This window comes from Borostomias antarcticus, assembly GCF_949987555.1.
Source record: "Borostomias antarcticus genome assembly, chromosome: 7".
Classification (NCBI taxonomy): Eukaryota; Metazoa; Chordata; class Actinopteri; order Stomiiformes; family Stomiidae; genus Borostomias; species Borostomias antarcticus.
In genome coordinates, this window is record NC_140240.1 from 15,524,094 (window position 1) to 15,540,458 (window position 16,365).

Consider the following 16,365-nt stretch of genomic DNA (forward strand, 5'->3'; position numbering starts at 1 on the left):
TCAGGATGTAGGCACAATGTTTGCTGTAGAAAGCAATATGCTTTTTGTTGGATGTGGTTATGAGTGGTACAGTATATTAGTGTTGTAAATGACAGTAGTTGTAGTTGTTCATTTTGAAATAAAGCCTCACCTGAAGCATTTTCCATAACATTTACCCCAAACCCTACTCAATCTCTCTCTCTAGATAAAGTCTAAAAATTAAAATAAAATGTCCGGCCAGCATTATGTATGAACATGGTATTTGCTTCAACAACTGCAAATATCATTTCCTTTTCCCTTCACCTGAGCGGCTCAAGCTAACAATCAGAATGGCTTATTCCGGTAACCCCCTTTGCTTTGAGCACCATATGCCATGCCTGGTCTGGGTTCATGCTGAAGGAACAGACACTGATACAGTACATGTCCTGCTCAACCCTCCTCCTCTCACAGATAAATGGCTCATTTAAGCTGGGAGCGGCTCGCGTTCTGTCAGGCTGGCAGATGCAGTGCCTAGTGCCAGGCCTCCAGGACAACGCCAACATGAACGGGGCTGGTGAGCCGGCGGACATACTGCCGCCCCACTGCATGGTGAAGGACCGCTGGAAAGTGGTGAGTGTTTTGCCGTTGTCAGATTAAAGTATATTATTTTATCTCAAAGGCAGCTTCTCTAATTAGCTAAGATTTTTTTTTAAATCTTGACCTTGAGCCTTATTTCACTGATTGCACAAAGACGTCTTCTCTGTTGCCCTGTACACCTTGTGAAATACTCTCACATCGTAGCTATAAATACTGCCATTTTCACCTACTAACACACTGGACCCAAGGAACAAGTAGTCAAGCATTGCATTTCAGCATTAAATTATAGCTGCTGCGCAGCACTTGATCGGGACTGGGTGGAGTAAGAAGAAGAAGAAGGAGGAGACAAATGAAAAATATATGAGGGTCTAGTTGTACATACATACACAAACTGGTGCAGGCAAATGATTTCCTGTTAACTGCTACAGTTAGGAAATGGAACAAGGTTTGAGGTTGTGACATGGTCACAGCTCTATTCTGTCCTGGCCACACAGTAAACTGCCCACCGACATCAGGACTGCTCATACTTCGCCATACTGTAGGCTCAAAACTCACATTTTCAAGAAGTACTACTGGGATTGTCCCTCTTAAGTACCTATTGTTTTTTTTTGTTATTTACTTTTGCACTTTACCTTAAGCACTAGATTATACTCTTAGTCACTTGTTTAGAAAGGAGACGCACTTGTGAGTTCTGATGAATAGTAGTACACTGACGTCCTATGTTAAATGTAATTATTGTAAGTCACTTTGGAAAAAAAAAAAGTATCAGCTAAATGACTACTGTAATGCAAACACCCAAAGACATGCCATGCTGTTGCTAACTAGCCCAATAATGAATCTTAGCTGTGTGTTGCTGAAAGTTGAAGATTGAGGGTGAATGTCATATTATTGGTTTAATTTGGTTCAGTCCAACTACTGTTTGTAATCACACATTTTGTTTTACATGAAACCAGGACTGGATTTTGATAGAATACTGTGGCAACCCGGGGCCCTCACAGCCCAAAGTGACCATTAGCTGTGGGACTGCAGTTCCCAGAACCCCACAGGTTGTGGATTAGAGCTGAATGACTGTACCTGGACTGATTGTCCATACTTGCCTCAGATCATCAATCAGCCACATCCCCTCACCAAAAACTGGAAAACCCAGGCCAGAAGAAGCCTGTGAGAAGAGGGGCGAGGCAGAAAGCATGCTGCCTCATAGGTGGATTTTGTTTGAGATCTTTCATTTGTAATACTAAGTTTAAAGATACAACCTCTGGCTATTTTCTGCAACTTGCTTCCCTTGTCTGTGTGCCATTGCCATTTTGGCATTTGTGGTCTTCCCTGTCCCCTGGGTTGCACGATACAGAGAAACTATGGGGAAGTTACTGTGCATGAGGTAGAAGTGGAAGAAGAGGAGGAGAAAATGTGTTTGCTCAGACCATAATTTAAACCTTTTATTAAAATATCTTTAAATAAACCATGTCACAGCACAATGCCTGAGATGCATTAGCATTTTTATTCTGCATCTCCCTGGGCTTGAACTCTTGTTGAGCTACCTGCCATGTGAGAGGCCATAGATGGTTTCACACTGACAAGCAATCAAGGGTTGCATGTAGATGTCACAGGTGTATGTAACATGGGGGTTTCATCAGTTTCCATAAACGGTTTGTTAAAGGCACCACAAGGAGTAAAAAGGAATCCAAAGACTAAACAATAAAACTAAGGTACAAACTCAAGTGGAAAACAAAATACAAAGCTTACAATCGTACTGTACAAGATGGCACAGGGAACACAAGGGACAACACACAGCTACAGCAAATAATGAACAAAGAACAAGAGGGGAGCTACATGTAGGCTATTTACTGTATACACAGACTAACAAGACGGGTGGAAACCAATCAAACAATCAGTGGCACAGGTGTCACTGAATAATAAATAAAGAGGCCAAAAACCTTTTATGAGAATGAAAATGCAATCCCTTATTGCATTTCAAACTTCCATACATAACTGGTACATGAAAATGGAATTGCAAATCACAGGATTGCTTTTAATTTTAATATTGAGTGAAATAATGCACGCAGAAGTTGAAAATGAAAATGCAATCCCAATTTGCATTTTCAAATTGCATGACAAAATAGAACATTGAATTGCCAATTGAAAAATGCATTGCCATTTGAATAAAGACACCAAAAAACTTCCATACAGCGGGTCCCCGATGGATGCTCCACCACCATTCCACAGGTAGTTTATTGTCTATATCCTAGGCCCATTGGCCCTAGGCCTATGGATTTCTATTGCTAAATTAACTTACTCTGAACATTTTTTGGGTAACCCTTCCTTTCATAGTCCCCCAATTACTAAACATTTACCTGGTAAATGCATGCAACGTATAGCCTAATATATAATGGGTAATTCCTGAGACACCTATACTGTAGGTATAATTTCAAAACAGGAGTATTTCAAATGTTCAATCACTGCACATAAATTCAATAACTGACATAGTTAACCAGGTAACCACATTTTTACATAGCTTATAACATCCAGTGACAAACAAGGAACACAGTCTATCTAAGCCTGTTGCTGCCCTCCCGTGGCCAAAAATAGTAAATGCAGTCTATCTGCCTCTTGTGGTAGCAACATAGAACTGCAGGTCAACAACACAACAGAGGAAGTCAGGGAGGGAGGGAGTAACAACCGGACATTTGCTATCATTGGTGCGCTGGCTTACAGCCACACACAAACAGAGTGATGAACATCATAATTCCTGCTAGCTCAAAGCATAATGGAAGTTTCTGCTCACTTCGGTCTACATTTTGGTGGTGGTTACAAAGTGATAGCACATATGGCTGATTTGTTATGTTTTTTAAAGTTTCAAACTTTAGACAGTTGCTGTAGTGCCACCATCAGGACTATTGGCCCACTATGCCAGTTGAGGACTTTGGGCATAGGACTGGATCTATGTGAAAAGTTTGGTGATTTTTCATGCATGGGAAGTCAGACTTCCTTGGAAGAAGAAGAATTTGGGGAAATAAAAGAGGTACTGCTGAGGCTCTAAAAAATGCAGCGCACTTTGATTTTGTGGTGAATTCGCCCTTTAAACTACTGCAGTCTATACTGCATATGAGAAGAGGAGGCATTGGAAGTGAAGTATGGGGTATTGCATAACAACACAGTTACAGCATTGCTGACGCTCTGACGGTACCCTGTCAGAACCAATCATGGATGGACTGAACTCTGCGCAAAAAAGTGCTACGCCTCAAAGTAGATGCTATTTGCACACGCATGGTCGATTTGTCTTGACCGCTTGGCTGTCATGGTGGAGCTGTAATAGCTGTGTGAGCACTGGAGCACTCGGTCAAAATGCAGCAGAGGAGTTCAAGAAATGCCAGGGGTAGTGATGGAACACACCGTATGTGTGTGTGTGTGTGTGTGTGGGGGGGGGGGGGGGGGGGGGGGGGAGTGAAGCTAAGGAGTGTAGCCATCCCAGTTGCTTATCCCTAGTGGATTCACTCAGGCCTTTGATCCATACCCTAACAACCACCTCTACGCAGACATCACAGGCACCTGTTAAATCCAAAGTGACATCCCAGTGTTTTGAACATTACTCAAATAAATGTAATATATTACTTATTTCTCTGTAGTCTTTTGAAAAGTAATAATACTAATTTACTTATTACTCCCAGTCAAAAGTAACTAGTTACTTTTGGAATATATTACTTTCCTGTTACACCCCTGTGTTAATGTCAGGGTAAACGCAGCTAATGGCTTCAAACTAGAAAAAAAAATCTGCAGCCTTAGAATCCCTGAAAGTGACAGGCTACAGTAGATGAAAAGCACACCTGGCTCAAACTGATGACACGACAAAATCTTTTAAACAACTACTGTTAATCATGTACGTTTCCGAAAGTGAAAACAAGACAACAAACAAAACAAAAGTAGGCCTAAAGCAACATTTAGGCCTACGTTCAATTTAATATAATATGGCAACATGCTATTTGCTCCTGCTTAATATGGACCCATTTTATAGCCTATCCTATTGCTTCATCACTATCCTATTTCATTGCTCACATCAATAGGGCTGTCTTCAACTGACATCTATTTTTTTCTTCAGGCCTCCAAATTAGGCTGATTATTCTTTAGTACCCTGCAGCATTCTGTATCATTTGTAGCTTAGAGATTGCTTTCTTTGGTAGGCCTGATAGTAGAGCATTGCACTAGTCCAGCCTGCTTGTGATGAAAGCATGCATTAATCTTTCAGTGTCAGCCTGAGAGAGAAAGGGTTGCACCTTGGCAATGTTCCTTTGGTGGTGAAAAGATGTCTTTGTAATATTCTTGAATACACTTGGTGATCTCCACTGCACAAGTAGAGTAGTGGTGAGAGCATTGGACTCCCACCTGGAAGACCGGGGTTCAAGACCCAGTGGGGATGACTTTATGGGACTATACCTCAAACCTCCACATGTTCATCCTTTCACTCCAACCTTTACCCCTTGCCTCATAGGTCAGATCCTGTCCCAACTCCAACCCTTATTCTAACCCCAACCCACACTAAGGACTGGAAGAAGGACACCAAAACCAACCCGCCAATCTCTACTGCACAAGTAGAGTAGTGGTCAGGGCTGGACTGGCCATGTGGCGTACCGGGCAAATGCCCGGTGGGCCGGACCTACTTGTGGGCCGATCAAAAAAAAAAAAGAGCTAACGAACGGCCCATAGAGCAGGGACAGCGGCCCATTGGTCCATTTTCTATACTGACACTGGGCTGGCCCAATCATATGTAGGCCCCACCCCTCCCTCTGTTAGCTTCAGGTGTCATTTGCGTGGGCCGTTGGAGAGCCAACTGGCCTGGCCCGCAGTGAATGGCCTGTCCCCCCGTCAACAAATCGCGCAGCAGCACCCCCCCCCCCCCCCGTCAACAAATCGCGCAGCACCCCCCCCCCCCCCCCCCCCCCCGTCAACAAAACGAAACTGAAGGTGTTCCATCTCACCGCGTCGGCTCGGCTAGTGGCCTGACTGGGGCTACATTTCCCGGTAGGAAATATTCACCCAGTCCAGCCCTGGTAGTGGTGAGAGCATCGGACTCCCACCCGGGAGACCGGGGTTCAAGACCCGGTGGGGATGACTTTATGTTATCAACAGTGTAACTGCTTTAGCCACTGACCGCTACCATTAATGTTATGGAAGCTGCGGCTAGTTGTTGTGAGCTCATGAGCTAACTGGCTATCCCGCTGTTATTGTGCTGAATTAGCATTGGAAGCATTGGAACTGAGGTGTCCAGGCGACATGACCTATCTTCATTTATCAGACATTATTTCATGTCATTTCAATTTACAGCTATTTCAGTAGCATGACTAGCCTCCGTCCTACCAGTCCTGAACAGAAACAAGCCAGCCACGCACATAAGCCTGGCTGGACCTGGCCTGCTTTATGTAGGCCTGCATATAGGCCTAGTACCTTGAGTTTTCGTCAGACAACATCCCATTTCGCAGGCCAAATAACCTTAGATAATAATAAAAATACCAATAACATGCATTACATCAATGGCAAATATGCAAACTGTAGCCTAAATTTAGGTAATGATCTTAAATAAAAAGCAACAAAAAAGCAAGAATTAAAAAGGATTAAAAGAAAAATATATGCAGTATTTTCCACTTGTAAGAATATAGGCTAATTACTTTTTCTTTGACATTGTGGGGTTCATCTGGGCCTTTCTGTCATCTATGAAAATGTAATGAAAAAGTAGTCCCTTCTGCAATAAAATTACAGCCAACACAAAGTTATGAAAACGGGGATGTTTGTGTCATTAATTAGGAAAAGGGGGCAAGCTTTGCAAGCAGGAGAGCGGGAGCCTGTGTGTGAGGGAGACGGATCGGTAAGAGAAGCACTTGAATCCTACAATCACACTCTGGGCTGTAAAATTATGTTTTACAGATACTGTAGGCTAATTTAATTTACGCTCCTGGCCTAGGACAAAAGTAACACAGTAGCAAGTTTTTGGAGGAAGTAACTGTAATATTACTTCTGAAATTTTATTAGTAACTGGTTACACCCCTCATTACTGGGGAAAGTAATATTATTACTGTAACATGTTACTAGTAACACGTTACTGCCCAACACTGGAAATCACTGTGAAACATTGTTGTGTTTGAACAATTTTTTTTAGTTGCTGGAACATTTTGAGTTGTTGGACTTAATTATTTCCAACTGTACAGTTAAAAGGATACCTCCATCCTAGAACAACATTGGACTCAAAAACTATACAAAGACAGAACAACATTGGGCTCTAAACCTATACAAAGACAGAACAACACTGGGCTCTAAAACTATACAAAGACAGAACACATTGGACTCTAAAACTATACAAAGACATGGGTGATGGTGATTCCCCTGACTGGACTTGCTCCTTTTAAACAAAATTAAGAGTCTGCTCTTCCCGGTATTTGCCGTGTCGAAACACTTCAATAACTTCTGCCGGGAAATAACGTGAGACTACGCGTACAAACTCAAGTATCTAGCGGCGGGTGCTCGGTATGATTAACAGTTAGGCCTCTTATTCTCAATGTTAGGACTCTTATTTTGAAAAGGGGATCTTGAGTATTTGGCTTTGTTGGGATAGAGAGAAATAGAAGGATACCGTTTGAAATCAATGTAATATGGACCTGGATTTCTGCCTGACTGAGCTGGCGAGCACCCTCAGCTGAGCTATGAACTGAACGTGATAGCCTACCGAGCTATGGCTAATCTATGAACGTGATAGCCTACCGAGCTATGGCTAATCTATGAACGTGATAGCCTACCGAGCTATGGCTAATCTATGAACGTGATAGCCTACCGAGCTATGGCCAATCTATGAACGTGATAGCCTACCGAGCTATGGCCAATCTATGAACGTGATAGCCTACCGAGCTATGGCTAATCTATGAACGTGATAGCCTACTGAGCTATGGCTAATCTATGAATGTGATAGCCTACCGAGCTATGGCTAATCTATGAACGTGATAGCCTACCGAGCTATGGCTAATCTATGAACGTGATAGATTAGCCATAGCTCGGTAGGCTATCACGTTCATAGATTAGCCATAGCTCGGTAGGCTATGAACGTGATAGCCTACCGAGCTATGGCTAATCTATGAATGTGATAGCCTACCGAGCTATGGCTAATCTATGAACGTGATAGCCTACTGATCTGGCTAATCTATGGCGTGACAGCACAGACTTCTACAGACAGAACTGGTATTGCTAACAAAGATTTTTGTTTTTTCGACTTGTAATTGTTGTAATTACTGGAACGTGGTCAACACAGGTGTGATATCATTCCCAGCTCCGAATTCTGAGGCAACTGGAACGCAGCATGAGTTTCAGGTTTATTGTTAATGAGACATACACAGTACACATACATATACATGTGCTTAGAGGCTACAAAGTTATATAATCCAATTTCCATCTCAAGTCCCAGCAAGACATATATATCTTGTAGCTACTGTAGTTACAAATAATATTGCATGTTATGTGAGAAATATAGATATCCTTCATGGTAAACTCGGCTTAGAAGAGTTTTTGCACTTTCCTTTTCAAGGCACATCATGTAAGTCTTCATCAGACTGATTGTGAAAGTGCCAACACACTCTTCATCCTCAACCATCTAGCTGAAGAAAATCGGAGGGGGAGGATTTGGGGAGATCTATGAGGCCCTGGACCTGCTGACGCGGGAGAACGTGGCGCTGAAAGTGGAATCGGCCCAGCAGCCCAAGCAGGTCCTGAAGATGGAGGTGGCAGTTCTGAAGAAGCTGCAGGGTAAGACCACCCCTGCAACGTCCTGAGTTTAATGTAAGATTTACTCCTTTAGAGAGAAGGCCCACCTTAATTTGAATATAACACCACTTAAGGAGCAGATCTAAGGTTTGAAATATAAAAAGGGATTGGCTCTTTTGAGTGCAGTTACTGTACATTTTCCCAGTTTCCCAACAGCCAATTTAATGTAACAGAATCAAATTACTACAGGCTGTTTATCTAACTGTATTAGCAGTTAACTAATTAGAATAAACATTCAATAAATGATCAACCTTTGTAATACAATGATCATAACTTGAGTAACACCTAAGAAGTTCCCTAGTATACAGACATTGGTTTCATGAATTTTAATATGTTAGATTAAGATATCAAAATGAAATGCACTGGGCTACTGATTAAAATGTCTGATTTAAGTAACGTGTGCCAATGGTCTAAATCCAAAATTCGAGCAACCAGTTGGATTGTATAAAGGCACTAAAGAAAGGCAAGATGCGTCACTGTTTTTGGTGGCCTAATGGATTAGACAGGTGTTTGTAGTACAGTAGGCCTGGGCCCCGTACCACGAAGCTTGTTCAACAAATCCAGGATAACTTTTCGCTAGCTTGCTCGAGTAAACCGGACAACTACAGTAGCCTAGGCTACTGGTGTTTTGTTTTTTTAACACATCATCAAAGGCCAATAATTTGAGAGCGAGCGAATAAGAGGGCAATATTTAGGCTGAAACAACCAAGCTTTTAGGGACACAATAAATAAACTACAGTTATATGACAACAATGGCCAAGCACCACGAAGAGGAATGACAGGACAATAAAATACACCCCCTTAAGCCCCCCACAGACCGCCTCCGCCACAATGTCGTACGACGTCGTACGACGGCCCCGCACACAGGCTGCGACACGCGACGCATTCTAGTGCACTTTAAAAAAACAAATCCCAACTGATCAGCCTTCGATGACAAACTGCCAACAACCTCGCAATGGGTAAGTTAATCTTATCATTTCTTTAAAAAAAATGATGGTGATAGTAGCTAAGCTATAGCCTTACAAGTGATTTCGTATCTTTTAGAAACAATTACGTTGATGCTGTATCAGCCACATAACCGTTGTTGTGTCTGTTTCAGTAGGCAACATTGTGGCAAAACATTGTAGCTAGCCTATCTGGCACTTGCAACATTGTGCTAACGTTAGCCTAGATAACATGACAGACCTTAGTATGTATCTTATGTAACATATAGCCTACTAACGTCTGTTAACTATGTTATGTAACATTATGTTATGCATCAACCGCAGTGTTTGAGTGTCTGTTTTCATGTAGGCAACATTTTATGGCAAAACATTGTATCTGGCACTCATAACGTAGCTAGTGCTACATAGTTAACAGACGTTAGTAGGCTAATATGTAGCGTTTGGCTATGCATCAACCGCAGTTTTTGAGTGTCTGTTTTCAAGTAGGCAAAACATTGTACTGTAGCTATAATTAATGTAGCTAACAAGAACATCTGGTGAACAGACATTAGTAATATGCACCAACCGCAGTTGGTGTGTTTGTTTTCAAGTTGGCAACAGGAACATAGTTAACAAATGTTAGTAGGCAAATTAGGCTATGTATAAGATATGCAAGTATCAATGAGCATGCCACATAATGCCATAGACCTACTACATTTTAGCAGTGTAGCCTATATGCAGGTTATATTATTCTTTTTTTTATTAAGACACACAACATTTCTCCCACACAAGCTAAATATTTACTATTGATATTGTTTTGTCCCTTTTCCTTGAACAGAACAGATACTTGTTGACAAACGCGAGGTGGCTACATTACTTCTACTCCGTAGAAGGCAGGGAAGACGAGGGCGCATGTGGGTTCACCCCATCAACCAAAGACGAGAGGAGCAGGGAGCATACCATAACTTGGTACAGGAGCTTGGATTGGATGAGGAGAGGCACCTGAAATATTTCAGGATGGGCACACTGCAGATGGAGGAGATTCTGAGTGTCATCGGGCCAGATATTGTGAAGCAGGCCACCAACTACAGGGAACCAATAGAACCCAAACAAAGGCTTGCAGTCACCCTAAGGCAAGTGTACAATGATACAGTTAAACATTTCCAATGACCACTCAAACAATAATGTTTAATAGGTTTTGACATTTTAATTAACAATGTTTGGATTATATTATATGGCTGTAGGACTCCCATGGTATAGGGTGGAGAGGAGTGTCAGATGGTATAGGCTGGAGAGGACTGCCAGTTGGTATAGGCTGGAGAGGACTGCCAGATTGGATAGGCTGGAGAGGACTGCCAGATGGTATAGGCTGGTAAGGAGAGCCAGATGGTATAGGCTGGTGAGGAGGACTGCCAGGTGGTATAGGCTAGAGGAGGACTGCCTGATGGTATAGGCTGGAGAGGAGGACTGCCTGATGGTATTGGCTAGAGAGGAGGACTGCCAGGTGGTATAGGCTGGAGAGGACTGCCAGGTGGTATAGGCTAGAGAGGAGGACTGCCAGATGGTATAGGCTGGAGAGGACTGCCAGGTGGTATAGGCTGGAGAGGACTACCAGGTGGTATAGGCTGGAGAGGAGGACTGCCAGGTGGTATAGGCTGGAGAGGACTGCCAGGTGGTATAGGCTGGTGAGGAGGACTGCCAGGTGGTATAGGCTGGAGAGGACTGCCAGGTGGTATAGGCTGGAGAGGAGGACTGCCAGGTGGTATAGGCTGGAGAGGACTGCCAGGTGGTATAGGCTGGTGAGGAGGACTGCCAGGTGGTATAGGCTGGAGAGGAGTGCCAGGTGGTTTAGGCTGGTGAGGAGTGCTAGATGCTTTAAGACTCCCATGCTCCATAGCTATGAAGCATGGGTGGGGGAGGGATGGAGGTGTGGTTGGAGGGATGGAGTGGTAGATTAAAATTGTGCTGGTACTCCTGGGAGTACTCCAAGTTGTCTAATAGAGTCAGCATTTGGATTTTGGCCCTTGCTAATGAGCGGTTATCAAGGCGCTTCATCTGGGGAGCCAGGCTTGCTACAAAAAAGTCTACCTCATGTGTTGGAGGGACACTTCCAGATGGTTGGGACAATATATTCAACAACTGCTCATCAATTTCTTGAGAAGCACTTTTCCTCTTTGTTCCTTTTCTTGTGTTCTCTCTTTCTTGTCGTCTCTCACTCTCTTTCTCTCTCTCAGTCTGGCCCTCTGAGAGATGGCTGCTCAGGGACTCATTTCCCACATTGAGCTCAGAGTCTTCTTCCCCCTCCTCAGCCTCTTCCAAGTTTGTGATTGAGCTAAAAAGAAATACAATAGTTATTTATCATGGTCTCTATATACTGTATATTATTTTCTGTACCAAATTAACATTGTAAATTAAGTACAGGTCCCTGGCATGAAATGTGTAATATCTGTTCTATTAGTATTCACAGAGGTTCAGCCTGCACAATGAATACTGTTGCTAACTTTCTGGGGAGTGAATATGGGGGCAAAAATTAGATTTGCTCAGCATATGTCCAACTCCTCTCATTCCTCGCTCCAGATCCACTGGGCTGATCCTGTCTCTTCCTCCATTTTTGGAAGGAGTCTCTTAACTTCCTCCATTTTTCTTTGCATTCCTTTCCTGTCAAAAAAATAGATGACATTATGTAGTTAATTTGAATGACATAAAACATTGATTAAACCCACAAATGTATATCTTTATCTTTCTCTATAACCACAGATATCTTGGAACTGGGGAGTCATTCAGTAGCTTGGCCTTCAGCTTCCGGCTGGGTGAGCGGACAGTGTCGGGCATCATTCTGGAGACATGTGAGGCCATCATCAAGAGGATGATGTCAACACAACTGCCACCACCAAACGAGGGGATGTGGAGGAAGGTGACAAAGCGCTTTGAGGAGAAATGGCAGTTTCCTCATTGCCTAGGGGCAATTGATGGAAAGCATATTGCCAACTTTGCTCCATCAAACTCCGGCAGCCAGTACTTCAACTATAAGAAGTCCTTCTCCGTTGTGCTCATGGCCCTCGTTGATGCGGCCTGCAGGATCCTGGTGGTCCAGGTAGGAGACTTTGGGAGATCTAGTGAAGGTGGAGTATTCGCCAATTGTGCCTTGGGAAGAGTCCTGAACAATGGAACCCTGGACCTGCCACCCCCAGAGGCCATCCCACGAGCCACCACCTTAGGGGGGGTGCCATATGTTATGGTAGGGGTTGCTGCATTTCCCATGAAAGTGAACATCATGAAGCCATATCCAGGGCACCATCTCAGCAAACAGCCGCAAGTTTTTAATTGCAGGCTGTCAAGGGCCAGGAATGTTGTGGAGAACTGCTGTGGGATCCTGTCCTCTCGGTGGAGGGTCCTTCTGAGCAGGGTCCTTCTTCAGCCTGAGAAGGTAGACAAGGTGGTGCTGACCACCTTCCTCCTCACAAGGGGACAAAATCATCCCCGAGTGTTGCAAGAGGAACAAGGCCTCCTCCAGAAGGCCTTGGAGGAATAGACACACTTGGGGGTAACAGAGGACCCAGGGATGCCTACATTCTCTGTGACAACCTGGTTGCATACTTCAGCTCCCCAGAGGGCAGTTTGGCCTGGCAGGATGGAAGGGTGTAGCCAACTCCTCCTCTCCAGCCTACACCACCTGGCAGTCCTCCTCACCAGCCTATACCATCAGGCAGTCCTCTCCAGCCTATACCACCTGGCAGTCCTCTCCAGCCTATACCACCTGGCTCTCCTCATCAGCCTATACCACCTGGCAGTCCTCCTCCAGCCTATACCATCTGGCAGTCCTCCTCCAGCCTATACCATCTCGCACTCCTCACCAGCCTATACCACCTGGCAGTCCTCCTCCAGCCTATACCATCTGGCAGTCCTCCTCCAGCCTATACCACCTGGCAGTCCTCACCAGCCTATACCACCTGGCAGTCCTCCTCCAGCCTATACCATCTGCCAGTCCTCCTCACCAGCCTATTCCATCTGGCACTCCTCACCAGCCTGTACCACGTGGCAGTCCTCCTCCAGCCTATACCATCTGGCAGTCCTCCTCACCAGCCTATTCCATCTGGCACTCCTCACCAGCCTATACCACCTGGCAGTCCTCCTCTAGCCTATACCACCTGGCAGTCCTCCTCCAGCCTATACCACCTGGCAGTCCTCACCAGCCTATATCACCTGGCAGTCCTCCTCCAGCCTATACCACCTGGCAGTCCTCCTCCAGCCTATACCATCTGGCACTCCTCTCCAGCCTATACCATTATCATCTGGCACTCCTCACCAGCCTATACCACCTGGCTCTCCTCACCAGCCTATACCACCTGGCAGTCCTCCTCCAGCCTATACCACCTGGCAGTCCTCCTCACCAGCCTATTCCATCTGGCATTCCTCACCAGCCTATACCACCTGGCAGTCCTCCTCCAGCCTATACCATCTGGCAGTCCTCCTCACCAGCCTATTCCATCTGGCACTCCTCACCAGCCTATACCACCTGGCAGTCCTCCTCCAGCCTATACCATTTGGCACTCCTCACCAGCCTATACCACATGGCTCTCCTCACCAGCCTATACCACCTAGCAGTCCTCCTCCAGCCTATACCACCTGGCAGTCCTCCTCCAGCCTATACCACCTGGCAGTCCTCCTCCAGCCTATACCATCTGGCACTCCTCTCCAGCTTATACCATCTGGCAGTCCTCCTCCAGCCTATACCATCTGGCAGTCCTCCTCACCAGCCTATACCACCTGGCAGTCCTCCTCCAGCCTATACCACCTGGCAGTCCTCCTCACCAGCTTATAACACCTGGCAGTCCCCCTCCAGCCTTTACCATCTGGCAGTCCTCCTCACCAGCCTATACCACCTTGCTCTACTCACCAGCCTATACCACCTGGCTCTCCTCACCAGCCTATACCATCTGGCAGTCCTCCAAACAATCCCCTCACCCCTCCCTCACCACTACACACACACTCTCTCTCTCTCTCACACGCGCACACACACACCAGCAGCAGTACCAGCAGTAGTATTATTAAACAATAAATGCATGATATAGCCTATACCATTACCATCTGGCACTCCTCACCAGCCTATACCACCTGGCTCTCCTCACCAGCCTATACCACCTGGCAGTCCTCCTCCAGCCTATACCACCTGGCAGTCCTCCTCACCAGCCTATTCCATCTGGCATTCCTCACCAGCCTATACCACCTGGCAGTCCTCCTCCAGCCTATACCATTTGGCACTCCTCACCAGCCTATACCACCTGGCTCTCCTCACCAGCCTATACCACCTGGCAGTCCTCCTCCAGCCTATACCACCTGGCAGTCCTCCTCCAGCCTATACCACATGGCAGTCCTCCTCCAGCCTATACCATCTGGCACTCCTCTCCAGCTTATACCATCTGGCAGTCCTCCTCCAGCCTATACCATCTGGCAGTCCTCCTCACCAGCCTATACCACCTGGCAGTCCTCCTCCAGCCTATACCATCTGGCAGTCCTCCTCACCAGCCTATACCATCTGGCAGTCCTCCTCACCAGCCTATTCCATCTGGCACTCCTCACCAGCCTATACCACCTGGCAGTCCTCCTCCAGCCTATACCATTTGGCACTCCTCACCAGCCTATACCACCTGGCTCTCCTCACCAGCCTATACCACCTAGCAGTCCTCCTCCAGCCTATACCACCTGGCAGTCCTCCTCCAGCCTATACCATCTGGCACTCCTCTCCAGCTTATACCATCTGGCAGTCCTCCTCCAGCCTATACCATCTGGCAGTCCTCCTCACCAGCCTATACCACCTGGCAGTCCTCCTCCAGCCTTTACCACCTGGCAGTCCTCCTCACCAGCTTATAACACCTGGCAGTCCTCCTCCAGCCTTTACCATCTGGCAGTCCTCCTCACCAGCCTATACCATCAGGCAGTCCTCTCCAGCCTATACCACCTGGCAGTCCTCCTCCAGCCTATACCACCTGGCAGTCCTCACCAGCCTATATCACCTGGCAGTCCTCCTCCAGCCTATACCACCTGGCAGTCCTCCTCCAGCCTATACCATCTGGCACTCCTCTCCAGCCTATACCATTATCATCTGGCACTCCTCACCAGCCTATACCACCTGGCTCTCCTCACCAGCCTATACCACCTGGCAGTCCTCCTCCAGCCTATACCACCTGGCAGTCCTCCTCACCAGCCTATTCCATCTGGCATTCCTCACCAGCCTATACCACCTGGCAGTCCTCCTCCAGCCTATACCATCTGGCAGTCCTCCTCACCAGCCTATTCCATCTGGCACTCCTCACCAGCCTATACCACCTGGCAGTCCTCCTCCAGCCTATACCATTTGGCACTCCTCACCAGCCTATACCACATGGCTCTCCTCACCAGCCTATACCACCTAGCAGTCCTCCTCCAGCCTATACCACCTGGCAGTCCTCCTCCAGCCTATACCACCTGGCAGTCCTCCTCCAGCCTATACCATCTGGCACTCCTCTCCAGCTTATACCATCTGGCAGTCCTCCTCCAGCCTATACCATCTGGCAGTCCTCCTCACCAGCCTATACCACCTGGCAGTCCTCCTCCAGCCTATACCACCTGGCAGTCCTCCTCACCAGCTTATAACACCTGGCAGTCCCCCTCCAGCCTTTACCATCTGGCAGTCCTCCTCACCAGCCTATACCACCTTGCTCTACTCACCAGCCTATACCACCTGGCTCTCCTCACCAGCCTATACCATCTGGCAGTCCTCCAAACAATCCCCTCACCCCTCCCTCACCACTACACACACACTCTCTCTCTCTCTCACACGCGCACACACACACCAGCAGCAGTACCAGCAGTAGTATTATTAAACAATAAATGCATGATATAGCCTATACCATTACCATCTGGCACTCCTCACCAGCCTATACCACCTGGCTCTCCTCACCAGCCTATACCACCTGGCAGTCCTCCTCCAGCCTATACCACCTGGCAGTCCTCCTCACCAGCCTATTCCATCTGGCATTCCTCACCAGCCTATACCACCTGGCAGTCCTCCTCCAGCCTATACCATTTGGCACTCCTCACCAGCCTATACCAC

General features: G+C 46.3%; 1 protein-coding gene across 1 annotated transcript in view; it reads left to right on the forward strand.

Annotated features, from left to right (window-relative positions):
• Positions 1 to 480: 480 nt before the first annotated feature.
• Positions 481 to 16,365, forward strand: part of ttbk1a (tau tubulin kinase 1a) — a gene marked incomplete at both ends in the record, with an annotated part of 116,307 nt that continues 100,422 nt past the window's right edge. The window contains 2 exons of the mRNA XM_084441360.1: positions 481 to 588; positions 8,184 to 8,331. Of these exons, the coding sequence (XP_084297486.1) occupies positions 481 to 588; positions 8,184 to 8,331 (256 nt within the window). The remainder of the gene's footprint in view (positions 589 to 8,183; positions 8,332 to 16,365) is intronic.